General features: G+C 33.7%; 1 protein-coding gene across 2 annotated transcripts; it reads right to left on the bottom strand.

The window, feature by feature from the left end:
- Positions 1–214: 214 nt before the first annotated feature.
- Positions 215–20,295, bottom strand: LOC110024194. 2 transcript variants are annotated; one of them, XM_020724012.1, is made up of 10 exons: positions 20,067–20,295; positions 17,471–19,886; positions 14,999–15,125; positions 14,792–14,877; positions 13,615–13,850; positions 12,758–12,844; positions 12,563–12,662; positions 2,251–2,464; positions 914–2,189; positions 215–820 (listed from the first exon to the last, which is right to left on the bottom strand). In XM_020724012.1, the coding sequence occupies exons 2-9, from the start codon at positions 19,820–19,822 to the stop codon at positions 1,120–1,122; spliced, it is 4,272 nt and encodes a 1,423-aa protein (XP_020579671.1). In that variant the 5' UTR covers positions 19,823–19,886; positions 20,067–20,295; the 3' UTR covers positions 215–820; positions 914–1,119. The 2 variants fall into 2 exon arrangements, with proteins under 2 accessions (XP_020579671.1, XP_020579672.1); XM_020724013.1 differs by having other exon boundaries at positions 2,269–2,464.
- Positions 20,296–20,857: the final 562 nt, after the last annotated feature.

The following is a 20,857-nucleotide window of genomic DNA, read 5'->3' as shown; positions in this document are numbered from 1 at the left end:
CAGCCCTAACAAATTTATTTTACCATGTCTCCAACAAGAAACAAGATTAATGTTTTTAATTTTAAGATTAGAATCCAATTTAAGTTTACAAAACTAATAAGAGAAGATTTTGGAGCAAGAGAGTAACAGATCTAAACACTATCTAGAAAAAATCTCTACAAGAAATTGAAATAGTTCACTGGATCACATCAATCAACCAGTGCGACAAAAAACTTAGCTTAAGAAAGCAAATCTTTTATTTACATGCTGGTCCAAGCCAAATACAAAATCAAAGTTAGAGCAAATGAATTCTAAAGTTGCCAAAGTTGCAATAACAAAAAGGCAAATCAATATGATTTAATCATCACCTGAAAATAGCTAAATTTGTAATGCATAGCGACCCAGCTGGAATAGGTGTTCTATCGTTCCAACTAAATACAGCATTACTAATGCCTTTATTTTTATAATAAATTTGCCAACCCTCAAAAAAAAGACAGGTTCCTCCCCTGTTCAGAGGTAGCATTAGCGCCCACAAAACCATTGATAGAGCTGGAAACATTAAAAAGATCATTTGAAACTGAATTTTTTACCACAGCGTGATTGATGTTATCATCAGAGAGTCCAGTGCAGCAAGAAACTACATCAAACTGAGTGTCCTCATTTTCGACAATGTAGTCCGTATCCTCCGACGTATGCAGTTTCTAAACTTATGATCACTATGAGCAGATTTATCAGTGTTCTTGGAGATTTGATCACTAGCTTGATTTCTAATAAGATAACATGTATTCTGCTCCAATGAACAAGGAAGCCAGTTGCTTTCTGAGAAGCTTCTGGTGCATGCCTATCATCAGAAAGTTGATGCTCAGTTAAGGAAAAGTGTTAGAAATTCGTAGAATATATTTTATTGAGAAATCAGCCCTAGCAAATGGATCACCTGCGCATTGAAGTTCTCCTTGAAATTAAAGCAGTTCGGTGTTCTCCAGCAAGGTAAGCTAGCATCAACAGCACCAGGCCCTTTCAAGCCGACCAAGAAAGAAGTACCATTTTTAGCAGAACAAGCATTTAACTGTATAAATTTTAACATCCTCTTCATCTGTCTTAGTTTCCAGATCATCAGAGGCAGGCCTGGGCTTTACCTTGTTATTGATCAGCTCCATCTGCAAGTGATTCAATGGAAAGAGTAGCAAAGCCGGCACCAATATTATTATCTGGATTAGGCAGCTTCAAAGCATCATCTGAGTGTTGTGGTTGCATTTCAACATCAACAGACAGATCCTCTCCAGCATGGTTTTCATTCATATTGGCATCATGCAGCAGAGAATCACCCATTTCTAGAGATGAATTAGTAGTGCTTGTATCCGGACAAGGCTCCAAGGAGGCAGTTGAAATACCTTGCCAATTGTCAGAAGGATTACATTCTGTAACCAATACAGCACTAGCAGCTCCACATGGGTCTTCCAAATTATGTGTAGTTATATTACCATTAGAAATCAGATTAGGTGCATTGTTTTCTCCTGCAAGCGCAAGCTTGGAAGCAATGTTAGTGCTGCAGTCAGAATCATATCGCAGAACAATGCCATCATCACCAATTGCAGTAGATTTTTCATCAGTATCCTCAACTTTCTTTTGAGCAGCATCATTCATCATGATATTAACAAAAGGCTCTCCGGGTTTACTTGTAGAACCCAGTGGAATTTTGTCAACCTCCACAGGATTACTGCCAGAAACAATCCTAACAGGAGACAATTCCAAATCTAGTTCATCTTCTGGGGATCTGCGTCCTGAAGCTAGAGATCCAGAAGCATCTGCTAAAAGTTTACAGTCATTGTTCTGAATGGAAAGCAAAGTGTTTTTCACATCTTGCGTTTCATGTTTAAGCTCTTTAAGAAAAACAGTCATCTTCTCTAGATTATCTACTTGAGATTCTTTTTCATGAACTGAATTGTCACCGTAGACAACACTTTCAACTTTATTTAACTTGCCAATTTCTGTAGCATCTGAAGACCAGCATTCTTGTGCATTCAATCCAGACGCATCTGCCGACAAAGTAGCGATAGCATGATCAGCACCTCCTTCCTCATATTTCATTTCTTTAGTATTTATAACCTCAACAGGTGAACCTTTATGGTCTGCCACAACTGACAGCAGGGTTTCAGTTTTGTTCCTTTCAATGGCATCACATGAAATCTGCTCGGATTCTTGTCTCGTAACTGAAATAAAAAAAATGAGAATAATGACATGGAAGGCAAGTAAAATTAAATTGATATTAAACTTGTTCGGGAATTGCACGTTGTACAGTTGAGCCTTTCTTCAGTAATTGCTTCTGTAGCAGACCAATTCCAGGGAAAACCAACATATTCACAGACTTAATTTCTTCTTTTTGTGAATTGTCGAGCGGCTTGAAACCAAAAACACTTGTCCAGGTGTCCGTTAATTCAGAGACTGCAGGTATTACCAACATTTTTGTACCAAAAGAGGACAGAGCCTAAAAATAGACAGGGAAAAATGAATCTCAAAACAAATAAACTTTCAAGAATATTTCATGTTAAGATTAATGCTAAAGCTGTGAATTGATGCACAATCCATCAAAATACTGGCTACAGATATATTGTCATTAAAGATGGTGCAATTCTCCCTCTCTTCAAAAACATATCAGTACATACAAGATAAATTGCAGTTTGGTCCTTGTAACATAGAATGATGTGTCATTGGTTCTCAATTATCCCTACAGTGCATCTAAATGATTCAACTCTCAAAAAGTGGCAAGCTATGTCCTTAATCTTCTGAAACAATCTAAAATTGCCGGTCAAAAGCTAAGATGCTGATTGTGCAAACTCATAATAGTCAAATCTGGCGTTAATAGCGTACCTTGAAATCCTTCATAATTCAAGACCATTTATTGGGTCATGATGGGTGTTCACAACGGAGGTAGGATGCCAGCAAATCAAGATGACATCACCCCAATTCTGATCTGCAAAATTCTTTATGCATAATTTTTTGTTACAATCAATTAATTGTATCGGTTAGAATTTGTATTTACATATGACTTTAAAATATTCCTAAGATTATTTTTTTCCTTTCTTGGGGTTGTTTTGAAGTTTATTATTCTATCATCGCACTCCTGTAGTTTATGGTGCTCGTGGTTCCATTTATATATATTTTACCATCCATTTCAACAGTTCTCTTTGTCTAATTATTTAAAGATGGCTACTTAAGTTCCATACTTGCACTCCCTTTTTTTAGTAGTTAAAGATCATTTGGACCCCACGCCTAAAAGCTGCCAATTCTAGCAAACGATGCCATTGGTTGTGAATATAGTCTAAAAAGCATATAGCTACTTTCTGAAATTATCGGTTGCTCTTATCAGCAACTTCTTCTTTCCACCATCAATTTCTTTCATGGATTATTTCTTTGTAATTCCATGAGAAGCATAAAAGGTATTTTAAGGAATGTAAAGAAAAAAAAATAATCAAAGGCTAGTAAAATTTACTTTTCATTGTGAAAATCATTCTCCTCCTTTTGGGATTCAATTCTCTGATCAAATGTCAAAGTTAAATAATTTTGGGTGTGGTATCTTCCTTGAGCAAGCCTGACACTTCCTTATCCGTAACTTCAACTTTTTTTCTCCCTCCTAATTGTCTTTTCATCATTGGTTCAAGCCTAATTAAATTTTATAAAATTTGCTCAAATACAGTTTTCCCTGTTTTAACATAGTTTAATCCTTTTTTTTGCGGATTGTATGGTTATTTCTCATAGGGGTTAAAAATCCTATAATTAAGAATAGATTTTTATTATTTTTAATTTTCGTCAAAAATATCAATGGTTATTTTAAGATTAATGTCTTATTCTTCCACAAAAATTGAGTCCTATAATAATATTAGAGCTTAAGATTAGATCAAAATGTTTTATAATGTAGGGCTTAATATTTATGTCATTATTTAAATTTTTTCTGTATAAACAATTAAATGGAATTTAACAAATCAATTAGAGTATGATTCTAGACAAGTACAGCACAACCATTATGAATTTGAGAATAATAATCCTTCCAATTAGAGGCATAACCCTCGAGTATTTGAGAATAATAATCCTTCCAATTAGAGGCATTCCCGTACATTTATGTTTGATTTTCAAATGATTTAATTCTGTCAAATAAAACTAATAAGATGTCCGTAATAATTTTGGCAAAGTATTTCTATTGAAATAAAACATAATTGTACGGGAATGAAACAAAAGCTCATGAAGCAAAAGATTTCATTCATGTATTATAGAAATCACTTGTATGATCAATTCTAAAAATTTAAAGAAGATTATCGCATATTCAAATTTTATTAGGTTTAAAATTTTATTGGCCATGCATCATTGCCCAAAGTTCGACTATTTTTAAAATTTAATTCATCAAATATCTTAGACAAAATATTAAATATGAATTCAGCTAAATTATCCAAACAAAATAAATAGGGTTTACTAAAGAGCAATATACGTGAATGGTATTTTATTGATCATTTTGTTAGGACTATAACTAAACCTGTGTTTAGCCTTGCTAGAGAAAAATCTTCTAGTCCTGCGCTAAGTATGTTAAACAGGCATTAACCCCAACACCAAGTATAGTCAACCTTAATTTTATTGAAGAAATTATAATTAATAAATATTCATTAAAGGATGAATTATGTGAAATTAAAAAAATATTACACATTCAATTTTGCACTTAAAATAGAACCTACATTTGGACTATAATTTGCACTGGAAATATGCAGAAGAGTATGGCCCAAAAACTACTCACCTAAACCTCAAAACCTAAATATAAAACAAAATTTGACATACTATCTAAAATCCAAATTTGAAGTAAAATCTAAATATATCCATGTTTGAAATGAGGAAAAACTTGTCTACAAGATTGTTAAATCAAATGAAAAAATGGATAAGGCATTTTATTAGAAGCTATTTATACAAACAATCCCTTTATCAACTAAGTCAAACATGTATTAATCTAGTATTTGTTTCTTAATTTATAAGTCCATCAAAAGATTTATATTGCATATAAAATTATATCAATACATCCACTAATTTATTCATAGAGCGAATTTCAAGAAAATAACAAACTAAAAACTATATTTATCTAGTTAAAATATAAAAATACATTAACTCTAAACATTTTATATTTACATCATTTAGATAAACGTTTTTAGGGATGTCATCTGTCCAAAAATATTAAATTTAAATCAAATAATTGTATAATTTATATGTTAAAATATTAATTTTAAAATTTATGTACATTTTTCCCTGCTTGAAACTATTTATAGAAGCGTACCTCAGAAAACATATTGATCTATACATTTTATATTTACATCATTTAGATTAACTTTTTTAAGGATGTCATTGGTCCTAAATTATTAATTTAAATCAAATAATTGCATAATTTATATGTTATCAAAAAGTTTTTTAGAAACTTATAAATATTATTTTTAAAATTTAAAACTATTTATAGAAGCGTACCTCAGAAAACATATAGATCTATACATTTTATGTTGACATCATTCAGATTAACTTTTTTAAGGATGTCATTTGTCCAAAATTATTAATTTAAATCAAATAATTGCATAATTTATATGTTATCAAACAGTCTTTTAGAAACTTATAAATATTAATTTTAATATTTATCTAAACTTTTCCCTACTTCAAACTATTTATAAAATCATACCATAGAAAACATATAGCTATTTTATCAATACCTCTAAAGCTAATATCCTACTACATTACCCATTATTCATGTCTAATTTGCATGTTTATTGGAAACTAGTTTAAAACCATAACAATTAAAAATCTAGTATAAAAACTAAAAAAATATGTGAATAATGTACGAAATACATCACCCATCTAAAATTACAAAAAGCTTTCCTCCACGAGTACTTGAGAAGTTGAATACAAAAAGGGACCATATACAGTTACTCATCGAATTGAGACGAAAGCATATAAGCAAGAAATCTCAAATTTCTAGTAGCACTTTACTTTTAATGTGTATGATATGATATAGTATCATTAGCCATCAACCCATAATTTGAATTACTCTCTTTTCAGCTCCTAGTTTATTATTCCATATATTATCTATTAATTTCCTAGAAGGTTATCCTAATCATGTGCCTGGAACTATAATAGGCGATGAAATATCCAAGTTCAATGGTTAATATTAAAGCTACTTTGCATGAAAAGAAGGGAATATGAAACAATACTTAGACATATCAACAGGAAACTCAACAAGCATGTCATGATCTATTGGTAAATTCAACACATCAGTTAGACCAACTTTTCCAAGACAAACAAAATTGACATGAATCTTAAAGTTTAACAATTTTGAAATTAAATGTTACAATTTTTAAATTTATTAATAATTATTTTATGTCCATGGAAGTCTAGATTTACATATTTGTGATGATGTTTGTATCATCAAGTTTATGTTATCATATTATTTGTAATTTATGATTTGTAATCGTCATCATTATGTAAATTATCCTGATGTCTAAATTATTTATAGTATAAATCTACAAATGTATATTAAGCATATTCTTTTTTATTATATTTTTCTGTATTGTTATCCTCATTTGCCTATATATAGCCACACATATAAATGTAATCGTATAACAATTAAGAATGTAGTTACTTCATATTCTCTCTCCCCCTCTCTCCAAGCATGATATTATTATTAAAAACTGCCTAGAATCCTAATCTTTTATAAACACCTTCACATTGATGCTAGAATCCTCAAACTTCTTATCCCCATTTACACAAATATGTATCTAATTTTTAAAATACAACTAAAATATTTTTATAAGCAGGATCTAAGATATTCAATTTTATTTAAAATTAATAAAGGTAACATTCCCTTAAGTTATTTGAGTACCAAAAAAATCATGAGGTCTGAACATTAAAGAATGATTTTTATTATCAAATGAACTATCACCCATGAAGAAAAATTAACTTATCATAAATGGATCATAACCTAAAACTAAATGAATCATTTTCTATTAACTTATGTTGACCAACCTTAGGCATATGTAAATATAACAATATGTGGGAAGATGATTGAGATCATTAACTATAAAGCTCAAGATTCAAATATTTGAGTGTGGTATAAACATTTGAAATATAGTTAAAATCATCAACAAAACTCAACATTCAAATAATTGAGAACTTTCCGTTCTTTCAAAAATTATTATGGTAACAATTTAGCTTTCTTATGGTCTTTTTTAAGAGCTTTATGGGTATTTATTATAACCAATGATTACGGAGATGAAAATCCGGACCAAAAGCATTTTGATTTAGTGAGGTTATGATGCCTCGAAGTGGATGGAGACGTAAAAATTAAAATAGATAAAAATAATTACTCATAAATTAAAAATAATTCATAAATAAGATATAAATCATTGATAATATAAATTATAGTATTATCATAAGGACAATCATAAATTCCAATCATAATGTTGATAACAATTGAAAGTTTGAAATGAGATTCAAGATAAATATTCACTTAAAATTTAAATACAATATGACGATCAAGATCAACATTGACGTCGTCCTCACAGACATCTTCAAAATAATGTAAAAATTTTATCATCATATGATTCAAACTCATTTGTATCTTCCAAATCTGTTTCAATCACTACATTTTTCTTCTTATCATATATATTAATTAACATTAAATCCAATAAAAAGTAAAATAAAATAACAAATTAATAACATGATCAAGTAACCATACTTAAATTACCTTTTAATTTTTTCCGGCATTGAATCATATATATATATATATATATGTATATATACATATATATATATATATATATGATTCAATGCCGGAAAAAATTAAAAGGTAATTTAAGTATGGTTACTTGATCATGTTATTAATTTGTTATTTTATTTTACTTTTTATTGGATTTAATGTTAATTAATATATATGATAAGAAGAAAAATGTAGTGTACATACATGTATCTATACATACATGTACATACATGTATGTATATACATACATGTATACATGTATATATATATATATATATATATATACATATATATATATATGTAAAAAAAATCAAAATTTAGGTGTTGGATGTAGATAGATGTAATTACACATTAATTTAATTTGGTGAAAAACAAAACAGAATTTTGAATCACCAATACAAATGTGCTATAAGCTAAATATATAAAATTTTATCTGATTTGTTCTCTTACGAGAACCCAACGCCAGTAGCGATCGAACTCGTGACCTAAGGGGACTTACAGTCAATCCCTCCAACCAATATATATATAATACACAACTCTACATATATATATATATATATATATATATAAGACATATAATATAATTTAATATAATATTTTATTTACTTAGCATGATTGAGGTGCCTCCTCAAAAAACTTGAGACGACGGTGAGGCTTAACCTTATAGGGGCATTGTGCATCTTAGTTTGAGGAGTTCCTCGAATTCCTTTTTAAATAAGAACTATAACACCTTGCTTTAGCTCTATTTTTGAGGTTGTTCGCTAGTATGACTTATTGGCAGCTAGCATATGTTCATTTTTAAAAATATTTCCATTGCTTGTTGCTATATTGTAGTGATATTGCAGTACTTTTGAGAATATGTGCTAAAACTGTGAATGGCCTATTTGGCCCTCTACAATTCTCGATTAGGTAGTTTATTAATTTTTTTGATATTCTAAGACAAATGTAAATAGATACTTAAGATGCGTAGGGAAGATAAATCTAAGGCTGGTGAAATTTGCTATTAAATACTGTTACATCGGTGCCTAGCAAATTTTGTCTTTTATGTGCCTAAGAATTTAGTCTTTTATTATTTATTTTTGTTTAGTATAAATATACCCTAATATGTTTACAATTAGGTATGAATGAGATTGAGTCTTGTATCTTAGGTTAGGGTTTGGGGAGATATTCTACCTCTAGAATTACAGAAATTGGGAGAGACCGCCTACCTCTCAAACTTCATCTTTGCATTCATGTTACGTTGTTTGTTGATCGTGAAAAAAAAATATAATTTACCCTAATTTCTATGTGAAAAATCGTATTGATTGCAATTAACTGGTGAGCATTGACCCGTAAAAAAGAATGTTAATTGTTCACATAGGATCGAAAGTGCTAGTAAGAAAATGACGACAGGATCGCGACTTACATATAACCGAAATTCCTTTCTGTAGCAGGAGGGAACGACACGCTCTTGCAGACCGAGGATAGAGATACAGTCACGATTGGAGCGAGATGTTTGTCACCATTGTGAACGAACATTGCGATACAGTCGCGACTATAGCATATTGGGAAGGCGATGAAGAGATCATAATCACGGTTGGAGCTAGTTGCCTGTCGCCTTCACATCCGAGCCTTGTGATAAAGTCACGATTAGAGCTAGGTGAGAAGGCAACAACAGGATTGTATAGCGCCGTGAAACAAAAGGGATCGCGACGTAAATTCATCTTTGTTGCACTGAACCACGCAAAACATACTCGATCATAGCTAGCGGAAAATACTGCAACAGGATCGGACGTGCCCTAATCTTGATTCAAGAATTAAGCGACCAAATACAAGGGTGGAGGGTGTCCTAGTGACAAAAAGTAATGACAACCAAGAAAATAAAAAAAATTGGTGAAGAAATCGGAGGAAGATATGAGTCAAATAAGATCTAGAATAGACGAAAGATTCTCCACCATAGAAGAAAGGTTTTCTTAAATGGAAAATTGATTTGATGGTCGATTCAAGAGCTTGGAGGAGATATTGAGGAAGTTTTTTGAGATGCAATCCAAAACCACATCGACAATTCAATTTGCAAACCCTAGCCAAGGGGTGATCGGAGAAGCCTTGGCTAAATCGAAAAAGAAAGAGATCTAACAAGAGGAACACAAGAAGGAAAGCATCCCCAACATCAAGAGCCCCTCCTCGGGCTCTAATTTAGAGTGGACTAGAAATTTTGCATTTGCGTCGAAACATGCAGAAAATATTATGTAATGAATATGGAGAAGCACAAAGAAGAAAAAGAAGAAGCAAGGTTGGGATATGACTATAATCAAAGGAAGAAGTTTTACCCTCGAACATAGGGGAAACAATAGAGGAAGTAGAGGCAGAGATATTAGACTTAATAAGTTGAAGATGTTGATCTTCAAGGGGGAAGACACACATGGGTGAGCGTACTAGGTGGAGCGATATTTCACGATAAATAAACTAAATGGGAAGGACAAGCTCATGGCGGCATGGTTATGTTTGGAGGGGAAAATCCTAGCATGTTTGAGTTAAGAGAGACTGGAAACCCAATCCGCTTGTGGGAAGAATTTAAGAATTGTTTGTTGGAATGTTTTCGAGCCATTCGAGAAGGAGACCTACCTGAGCAATTATTTGTATTGACTCAGGAAGGAACTGCCATGGAGTATAGGGAGAGAATTGAGCTCTTATCAAGACGGCTGAGGGGTAAAGCAGTATTGAAGGGGAACTTCATAAAGGGTCTAATGTCCGACATACGTGCAACACTTCAACCTCTTAAACCGTGAGGCTTTGGAAAAATTATGGAATTAGCGCGGTTGGTTGAAGGTCGTCATGTCATGAAACGGGCTAATAGGAGCAGCACCTGTGGATAGATATACCAAGCTACTACAACCAGCAAGATTCCAAAATCTCAAATAGTTGAAGTTTAGAGGGAGGCTTCGCAGAACAAAAATCATGGGTCGTGATCAAGAGCAACAATCAAGTTCCTTACAGAGACAGATTCAAAAAAAAATTAAAACAAGGGGTTATGTTTTTAGTGTGATGAAGAGTTTACCCTAAGACACTGTTGCGAGGATCGAACATTACATGTTCTCACAATATGTGACGAAGAGGCAAATGATGAAAAAACAAAGACGGTAGTGGAGGAAGAACACCCTCAGTTTTTCCCGTCTTGAAGATAAAGTGTGTGTGTGTGTGTTTTTTGAGGTGGGAGTATTGTTACGTAGGTATTTAGCCTAAGAACAATTTTTTCTTTTGTGTGCCTAAGGAAAATTTTGTCGTTAATTATTTATTATTGTTTAGTATAAATAGACCATAATAGATTGAGGCTTCAATCATTGATTTAAGGTTTGAGAGAGATTTCCTACCTCTTAAATTATAGGAATCAGAAGAGATCGCCTACGTTTCGACTTGTAGGTGTTTATCTTTGTATTTGTGCTGAGTTGTTTGTTGATCTTGCAATAAAATATTATTTGCCCTAATTTTTGTGTAAAAAATCATATTGATTCCTATCAAATACACAAATAATTGTTCTCCTTTAGGGACTTGATCCCTCGGCCAAGCGTAAAAAATGAAGATCTTTAACAGAGGTTGTCTCCTTGTACCAAGTATGATGTCCACTTTTTGATGGCATCATTCATTTATTTTTTCACCTTTCTCTATGTCTATCATATAATCATCATTTCCCCATTGCCACAAAAAGTGATTGACTATTATAATATTTGCAAAAACCTAATCACCATTAGAATTTATACCTTAACTTTCTCGTTAACAATTCCTAGAAGACCAAAAATCTTCTCATCTAAATTAAAATTTTAAGATTTTTATGTTTTCATTAAAAGTAGATGATAACATTTTAAGATAAGTAACATGTTCCTTACCAAAGAATGCAAGTTACAAATATTGGTTGATGGCATGTAAATTTACATTGCATGCTAAATTTATATAGAAAACCAAGATCCCCAGAAACTCCACACAAGCTAATCCTAAAATTAGATCCATCTTTTTTTAGTTGAAACATTACTTCTAGATCATCTGAAGCTCCAAAACAATATCTTGCAACACATTTTCTTCAAGCGTTGATCACATGTGCCATTGCTTGTTGACCTTCTCAAACAAACATTATTGCAGCTTTTACCCTCAAAAGAAACCTATATCATCCCACTTGTTTATGTTATCCTAATCAGCGTACCACCTCTTGAGATTCTATAACAATATGTTACCACCATATCCACAATTTGTTTTTCTCACACAGCTCATGACAACCAATGACTTCTAAGAAAAAAATAGGATGCTCCAATTGCTATAAATTATTTATGTTTGTCAACTCATCTCCTTGTGTTCCATTGTTTTGGAAAAAGAGCCCTCTTTCATGAGTGTTACGGTTGGGAGAAGTGTCATTCTGTGATGTTGCTTTTTACATCTAGAAAGAAGTAAAGGATTTATAGCAATTGGAGCATCCTTTTTTTTTCGAAAAAAAAACTCATTCATTAAAATAGAAATTGAAGCATCCTTTTTTTTTCAAAAAAAAAAAATAAACTCATTCATTAGACCAAGTTCTTAGGTATGACAGTTTACTTTAAGATCACTTGTTTTATTTGCAATTTCTAATATTATCTCATTTCATTATGCTATTTTTAGGTTGGTTTGTCTCAAAAAAAAATAATGATAAATAAAAGCCAGAAAAGTTCAGGTGACATCAGCCCCAAACCACATAAATTCATGATGTTCTACATGGTAAGTGTATCTTCTATCAATAGAATTACTAAAAATATCATTAGGAATATGGGGCCAAACTATTTGAAGGAAAAAGAGAGTGAGAGAGCATACAGATTCAATTGCTTGAAGAAGTCGACGACACATTCCTTGGCGTCTATACATACTCCTCGTCCCAATGAAAGGCATTTCAGCTAGCCTGGTCCCATGTATTCTGTTATGTGGGAGGAAAAATTAGTTATCGTTGGGTAAGTCAATATTTTAAGTCAGTTTTAGGTCAAAATAAAAAATAAATAAATAAATAATTACCTCACAGATGCGGCACAAATAATTTCATCGCTTCTTTCTAAGGTGAAAGTATAAAATCCACTGTAATTAAGTCGATTGAAATTCGACCTGTAAGACATGAAAATTACTAGGTAAATTCCCCATAACCCAAAGAAAACAGTATAGGAAAAACTTACAATAGCTTAAATAAGATCACCAAAAAAGAGAGCCAAAAAAAAAAAAAAGAGAGAGAGAGATGAAGAGAGAGAGAGATGATTATCCATCCAGCTTTCTTTAAACAGCTAAATGATAACAGAGCTCCATGAGTATGGATCAGATACAAATCATAACGAAACTGAAAAAGGAAATAATCAATACTTAAAGCATTAATAGTGATTAGGATTGAAAGTTATCTAGAGAATGTTAATTCAAAAGACACCCCTCAACTTGATGTATCCTGTACAAGTAGCATGCTTATCTTAATGAGCGTTTTACCCAGAGCACCAAACATTGGTCCTTCTGACACTGTAAAGAACACAAGCCAAGAAATGGATAACATAATAGCACGAATTTACCAAAAAATTCTCAATTAGGTGCGTAAAGTATTTGTGATGGATAAAAAAATCCAACTAAGATACACGATCCACAAGGTTGCTCAAGAAAAAAAAAAGAAAGAAGCTCAACCAAGAAACAAGATAACTCGTATCCAAACCAACCCAAAGCTTATGCATGTTTAATTTTGCACAAAGAAAAAAAAACAAGATAACTAAAAAAATAGACATGAGTTAAGTTAAATTAACTTCACTATGATGATAATGATACAAGTATTTAGTTAACTTCACAATGATGCAAAATCGATTAAAAAATAACTAAATAAATAAATAAAAACTGGCACTTACCGGCAGTTATACACAACATTGTCAATCAGATTGATGCCGCTTCTATGATCAATGATAGGCAAAAAACATTCATCAATAACAGCATGAGCAACAGCAATTTTGGAGTTGCTTTCAACCCTCTTAGCTAATTTGGATGGAGATCCAGATGGATCGTCAAAGCGCCGAATGATGCTCCAAGAATATCCAGCTTCCAATTCATTTTTAACCCCAATAAGCTTTTGCAACTTTTTGAACACCTAAAGAAATGACAATATTTGGATTCAATCAAATTGAATGATCGTTCAATTTCCACTAACTTCAGTTAAAAGAATTAAAAGAATGTTCTGCCACAAATTCTCATGTCCCCAAATCAACTTCAGGTAAGCCTTAATGCTACGTTTATGTGCAATGTCACACTTGTTAAATTACAAAAAGAGCAAGTGGATCCCCTAGCAACAGTCCCCTACTAAAAAAATTCAGAAGAATAGTAGTACAACACAAAAACAACAACGAAAAAAGGTAAATTAGTGAGTCAACATTTTGTTGTTTCAGCTTTCTTGCTTACCTTAGAGTGTTACATAATAACCTCGATTATGCATTACTTTCTAGCACTGTTCAGTTGATAGTTATATGCATCCCTAAGCATAAATAGATGGTTGTATGTACAAAAATTGCTATGTATGTGTGTTGGCAAATGGAGCAAATGTACATATCTCTATGCACTCATGAATACAAACATGAATTGTTCTATGGCTAATCATATAATGTACTAAAATGTATATAGAGGTGATTACCAATATATAACCAAAACCATGTTCATCTACCTTCATGCACCCTTCCCCCTACGGTTGCAGAAAAATAGACAAATATGACCCCAGTTTCTACTTAAAGCAATGCTAACTATGTTTATGATCGTAGATGATGAAATGCACTGGGCACTGAGCAGGTTCTCTGCAGTTAAAGTATTGATGGAAATGCACTTACCCAGTGAAAAAATAACAAATAAAAAAACTATGTTTATGATACGTAGCCCATCTTTTTCTCTGCATAAACTAAACAAAAACATGTCACAAAAAATATATAAAACATATTATGAAATGTATTCTAAAAAATGGCAGGGTTTCCACTTAAAGATAATAAAATAAATTCTCACTACAAAAGGTTCTGGAAATTTGAGCATTATAGATATTAATTTTACCTTTCGGCAACTTCCCCCACAAAATAGATTGGAAGAACCATCAGAAGTAGCAGAAGCATCATTATCAGCAACACACTCTTCATGATCTACAAAGAGTATGCGAATGTGAATAGACAAATAAACTACAAGTTTATGAACACCCCCTGCACTGTAGTAATAAAGAGCTATTTAACACAAGAAATCATGATATAACAGAAAAGCGCTTACATTTCTCCTCACATTGGGAGCATCTTAATAATGTAGACGCACTTTTACATGGAGAGGGAGAACTATGAAACATGCCACAGAATTTGCAAGAACAACTTTTGCAGTGCCAATCACCAGGAGGAAGCATCTGCATAGAGCAAAATCTTCTGTGTTAAAAACAAATACACAATAAACCAGGCAAACAATCATCAACAACAACAACAACAACAACAAAGCCTTAATCCCACTACGTGGGGTCGGCTACATGAATCCTTTTTCTCCATTGCGTCCTATTTAGTGTCATATTTTCATTTAGTTCTAGTAAATTAAGATCATTTTTAATACAATAAGCCCAAGTCTTCCTAGGTCTACCTCTGCCTTTCTTAACACAAGTCGAATTTAAAACATCTACTCTCCTAATCGGATCATCTAATGGTCGACGTTTAATATGACCAAACCATCTAAGACGACTTTCTCTAATTTTGTCTGTCACAGGAGCTACACCAACCCTATCACGAATATATTCATTCCGCATTTTGTCTCTAAGTGTAAAGCCACTCATCCACCTAATCATTCTCATCTCGGCAACACTTAACTTATTATTATGCTTCGCTTTTAAAGGCCAACCTTCAGCGCCATAGAGCATTGCAGGTCTCACCACCATCTTATAAAATTTTCCTTTCAGTCTTAGCGGTACTTTTCTATCACACAAAAGGCCCGAAGCATTCCTCCACTTCAACCAACCAACTTGAATTCTACTATTAACACCCCATCTATATCACCATCGCTTTGGACAACGGACCCAAGATATCTAAATCGTTCACACCTTTTAATAATTTGATCACCCAAAATCACACTTCTGTCACTAGAGCTATTACTACTAAAATTACATTCCATGTATTCAGTTTTAGTTCTACTTAAACGAAGGCCTTTAGACTCCAATGTAGACCTCCATAATTCAAGTTTTTCCTGGGCTTTTTCTCTCGTTTTATCCACGAGAAGAATAGCATCAGCAAAAAGCATACACCAAGGTACATCCTCTTGTAGATGTCCAGTAAGACCATCCATAACTAAAGCAAAAAGATATGGGCTTAAAGTCGATCCCTGATGTAAACCAACAGAAATAGGAAAATATTTTGTCAATCCTCCTTCAGTTTGAACACAAGTAACAGCTCTAGTATACATATCTTTAATGACTTGAATATAAGTCAAATCAACACATTTCTTCTCGAGAACTTTCCAAAGGATATCTCTTGGAACCTTATCGTAAGCTTTTTCTAAATCAATAAAAATCAAATGTAGATTCTCCTTATTATCTCTGAACTTCTCCATCAAACCTCTCAATAAATGTATAGCTTCCATAGTAGACCTGCCAGGCATAAATCCAAATTGATTATGAGAAACTTTTGTGATGCGTCTTCACCTATGTTCAATTACCCTCTCCCATAATTTTAAAGTATGACACATCAACTTAATTCCTCTATAATTTGCACACTCTTGTGCATCCCCTTTATTCTTAAAAATGGGGATCAAAATACTCTTCCTCCACTCCTCAGGCATTTTTTTAGTTTTTAAAATAGTTTTAAAGAGTTTAGTAAGCCAAGAAACTCCTAAATCTCCCAAATATTTCCACACTTCAATTGGGATATCATCAGGTCCTACAGACTTTCCACCCTTGGTTTTCTTTAAAGCCTCCTCAACTTCTTTTTTGCTAATGCGACGGTAAAAATGAAACGTTTTATTATTATTTACGATATTAAAATCACTAAGTTCGATCGTATTTTCAGAAACTTCATTAAAAAGTTTATCAAAGTAACTCACCCACCTATGTTGAATATCTTTTTCTAAGAAAAGTACTTTTTGATTTTCATCTTTAATACACTTTACTTGAGTTAAATCTTTACTTTTCTTTTCTCTTTGTTTGGCTAGTTTATACATATATTTTTCACCCTCCTTAGTATCTAATCTATTATAAAGATCATTAAAAGCAGAATTTTTAGCATCACAGATTGTTCTTTTAGACTCCCTGCGAGCCGTTTGATATTTTCTCCAGTTCTCTAAGTTTTTACAGGCAAACAATCATCAAGACAGCAAAAAGTTCAGAAAAAGTAAAATGCATGTCTTCGTCCACAGCCAAATTTTAACTCAAAAACATCAAATCAAACTCACCACAAAACAGTAAACTTAACAAGGATGTTCTGAAAGTATATATCTAAGAAAAAAAACCCATAAAAAGACCCCATTCCTTCCAGCACAGCTACGGTGCTAAAAATAGAGAAGGCAGGCAAGCCAGAAAAGAAGGAAAGATGGCTCTTTGAAAGTGCTTAATAAATCAAAACTTTGCTTATGTGGTATTATTGAAGTCAAAAGAAAAGATACCAAGGATAAAGCAAAAAAGAGGCCTGCTTTCACTTGTATGCAATCTAATGATTTCCCGACATTTCATGATAACATTAACTATTCAATAGTTCACTATAAAGATATTTTACCAACCTGAAGGCTTAAGCAGCTGAGATGGAAAGTTGAAGGGCACCCATCACAACAAATTAAGTCACCACCATCACCACAAATGGCACAGGTGTCATCATTTGGGTCGACCCCATCAGTATCTATATTATAAAAACCACGTATTTTATGCTCCTCTTGCCTTGCCCACGCATTGATTTGACAATGCAGAAGGGAGGCTCCAGACACCTCCACCAATGTGTTCTCATATGGCTGATGCAGCTTGCTGCCGGCATGAATCTCAAACTTTGGTACAGTGAGAATTTTACTGCAACAACTGCAGTGAATACCATCCCTTGTAATCCGTCCCTCAAGCAATGTTTTGTTCTGACTCTTGTTCATATACCTAACCTTTCCATAGGCTGGTAATACGCCCATATCTATCATCCATGAAAGAATTGTCCTTTTCCAAAGATACGGAGGATAATCATTCTTTTCTGATTCTTTATCTTGGTCCGCACCACCAACATCAGGACCGCAACCTCTTTTCCCTTTGCTTCTAACTAAAAGTTGCATTTTCTTAGCTGAGGATCCATCAAGTAACACACTCTTGCTTTGCCTTTTCCTGATTCTATTTTCTCCAACAACACCGCCAGATTCTTTATCTTCAGGGCAACTACCTTTGGTGGTTTCCTTCGCCTTTTTGCTTCTGCTAACACCCACCTTGTGTTTATCTTTGAGTGATTGCTTCTTTAATTTTCGTTTGTTGACCACATTCCTTCTCAATAAAGTTAAGACATCAGGATCGATGGCAGCAAACGAAGAACTTTCCCCCTCATGATTGTTAACAGCTCTAGAAGAAGCTTTAGACTGATTTGGGGGGCCTTCATTGTCATTACATGCGCTGACGAACTGCTTTCTGTAAACATCATACGCCTTAGTAATTGACCAATACCCAGTTCCTTGGGGGGAAACATACACAGCATCTTCATAATCCCTGCCCCTTCTGGGCCTTAATTCAATCGTCCATCCAGAATCCAAAAGAATAGTTTTAATCTGCTCCCTGACCTTCCTCTTAACTTCATTACGACTCGTACGTGATTCTTTTGCACCATGTTTATCTGGAGGAAAGCTTTTCAAACCAGAAGAACTCTCTCCATTCACAGCAGTGCTGTTTTCTTTTTGCATCGAATGCACATTCTCAGAACCTGTGTTCCCAAATTGTTGATCTGGCTTTGTTTTAATCCCATTTATGCTGCTTCTTCCTTCTGAAGAAACTTTTCCACTATGTTTGCCCAGCTTGATCGTGAATTTTGATTTCTCAGCATCTTGTCTTTCATCTTGGTCATTTGATTTACTCAACCTCCTGGTGTTTGAAGATGTCAGCTCCTCTATGTGACCTTCTGTATGGCCTCTAACACTCCCATTCCCAGAGAAACCAACCTTATTACCATGCAAAACCCTCAAAACACCACTTTTACCCTGCACCCTAATGTAATCATGTTGTGATCTTCCACCATTTTGCTCAGTTTTGCTATCAACCCGAGTAACTCCTTTATCTATTTGCTTTTGAAATTTTCTCGGATTAGATTGCTCAATGAAGCATCTATTTTCAGCCTTTCTCTTTATGCTTTTATTTGGATTGACATGAAAATTTCTCCCTGTCGAGTTGTCAATGCCCCTTTGTTTAACTTCTGCAGTTGCCAGCCTCGTGATACCATCCATACTATTATTCCTGTGCTTCATAGAGTCTAACTTTTTATTACTGCCTGCAGAAGTTTCAGCATGGTTCCCAACATGCTCTCGTTTTGATTTCATTTTACCAGCTATTGAATCGCCAGCTTCCATTATCCTCTTACTATCGGATCTAAAAACCCTCTCCTTGTCCGAGGCTTGGCGTATATCTTTATCCCGATTATGTTTCATGGCGTCCAGACTCTTATTACGACACCCAAATTTCTCAGTTTGCTTGCTATCAAAAACCACTGAATCAAATTTCATTTTCTTTCTTATTTCTTTCATATCAATTTGCTTGCTATCCGACACCACTGAATCAAATTTCATTTTCTTTCTTATTTCTTTCATACTATCTACCTCCCTCTGCTTCCCAACCGGCATCAACTCCAAAGCTTTCTCCTTGCTCTCCTCAATGCCCGATTTCGGCCCAATAACCTCAACTCTCGTCTCATTTTCCTCCTTTGCCCCACACTTCTCCTCTTCTCCGCTCCTACTGCAGCCGGCGGAACCACCAACATCCTCATCCTCATCCGCCTTTATCAATGGTTTAGAACTCACATACCAGTCTGTCTCCGAGTCGCTGCTCAGCACAAGCCGCCTCTTTCTCTCCTTCTTCGGCTCAGAGACCTTGGAACCACCCAAGGAAAGCTTCTCCTTCTCCATTGCCGATTTCGAAATCCAAAAACCAAAGCTTGCGTTCCAACTAAGACATCATATCCCACCAATCCTGTCACAGAAATTCAACAAAGACAAACCCTAAATCCAATAAATAAACACGAAAACGAACGAAAACGAAGGAAACATGGGAATCAAAAGAATCCAGCGTGCCTGGAAGATCAGCAATTCCCTTCAAGTTAAGAAAGGGATGATTTGACGAATAAATAAAGGGAAAATAATTTAAAATTACATTTCGAAAAGCGAGCTGTTGATCGTTTTGTGAAGAGATTTGGGTGTTTCCATTTGGTATTTGGAAACCGCCTCTTGCCGAGCCTATCTTGCCTGCGCAGCTGCCTTCCCCCTATTCCTCTGCTGCGGGTTCGCGGCTTCGCACCAAAGACGCAGGGGATTTTTTTGATTTGTTGCCTTGCTGGTACCTCTTCTTATTGGACTTTAGGATCCGTTCCTTCCATCCGCGGGCGAAGTCCGTTAGGGCAGATGCAGTTTTTTATTTATTTTTTTACACTCACTATTTTTATAAAAAACAATTGTAATTCTGATAGTTGTTATTATTTTATTTTGATAATAATTTATTATAGCTATGAAATATTAAGTAAATTTGTTTGTAAGAAATAGATTTTCATTATATTTTTTTTCTTAAATAAAGTTGACATACACCAATATTTTGTAAGGCCATTGTATGCATGAAAATTTGTAGTGGTAAAGTTTTATTTTAATATATTTGAGTTGTAGTTAATTGTAATTATACGAAGATACGAAGATCCAACACACACATAGATGATGAAAAAGTAACATGAGAAGGCATTGAGATTTTTTTTACGTAAGAAAATACTAGAAAGAAAGAAAAAAACATGGGGGCAAAAATATTAGTTAGTCACAGAGATTGTGGTTGGAAGTTATAACAGTGGCAATTGGACATAATGGTCGTAATTGGTGTCTGCAAGAATGTCAATTGGGCACATAAATCGCAGTTAGGAGCTATAACAATAGCAATTTGTCACAAAAGGTCGTAGTTGGTGA

The sequence above is a fragment of the Phalaenopsis equestris genome, unplaced genomic scaffold (genome assembly GCF_001263595.1).
Source record: "Phalaenopsis equestris unplaced genomic scaffold, ASM126359v1 Scaffold000251, whole genome shotgun sequence".
NCBI lineage: Eukaryota > Viridiplantae > Streptophyta > Magnoliopsida > Asparagales > Orchidaceae > Phalaenopsis > Phalaenopsis equestris.
This window is presented reverse-complemented; position numbering and strand designations above follow the sequence as displayed.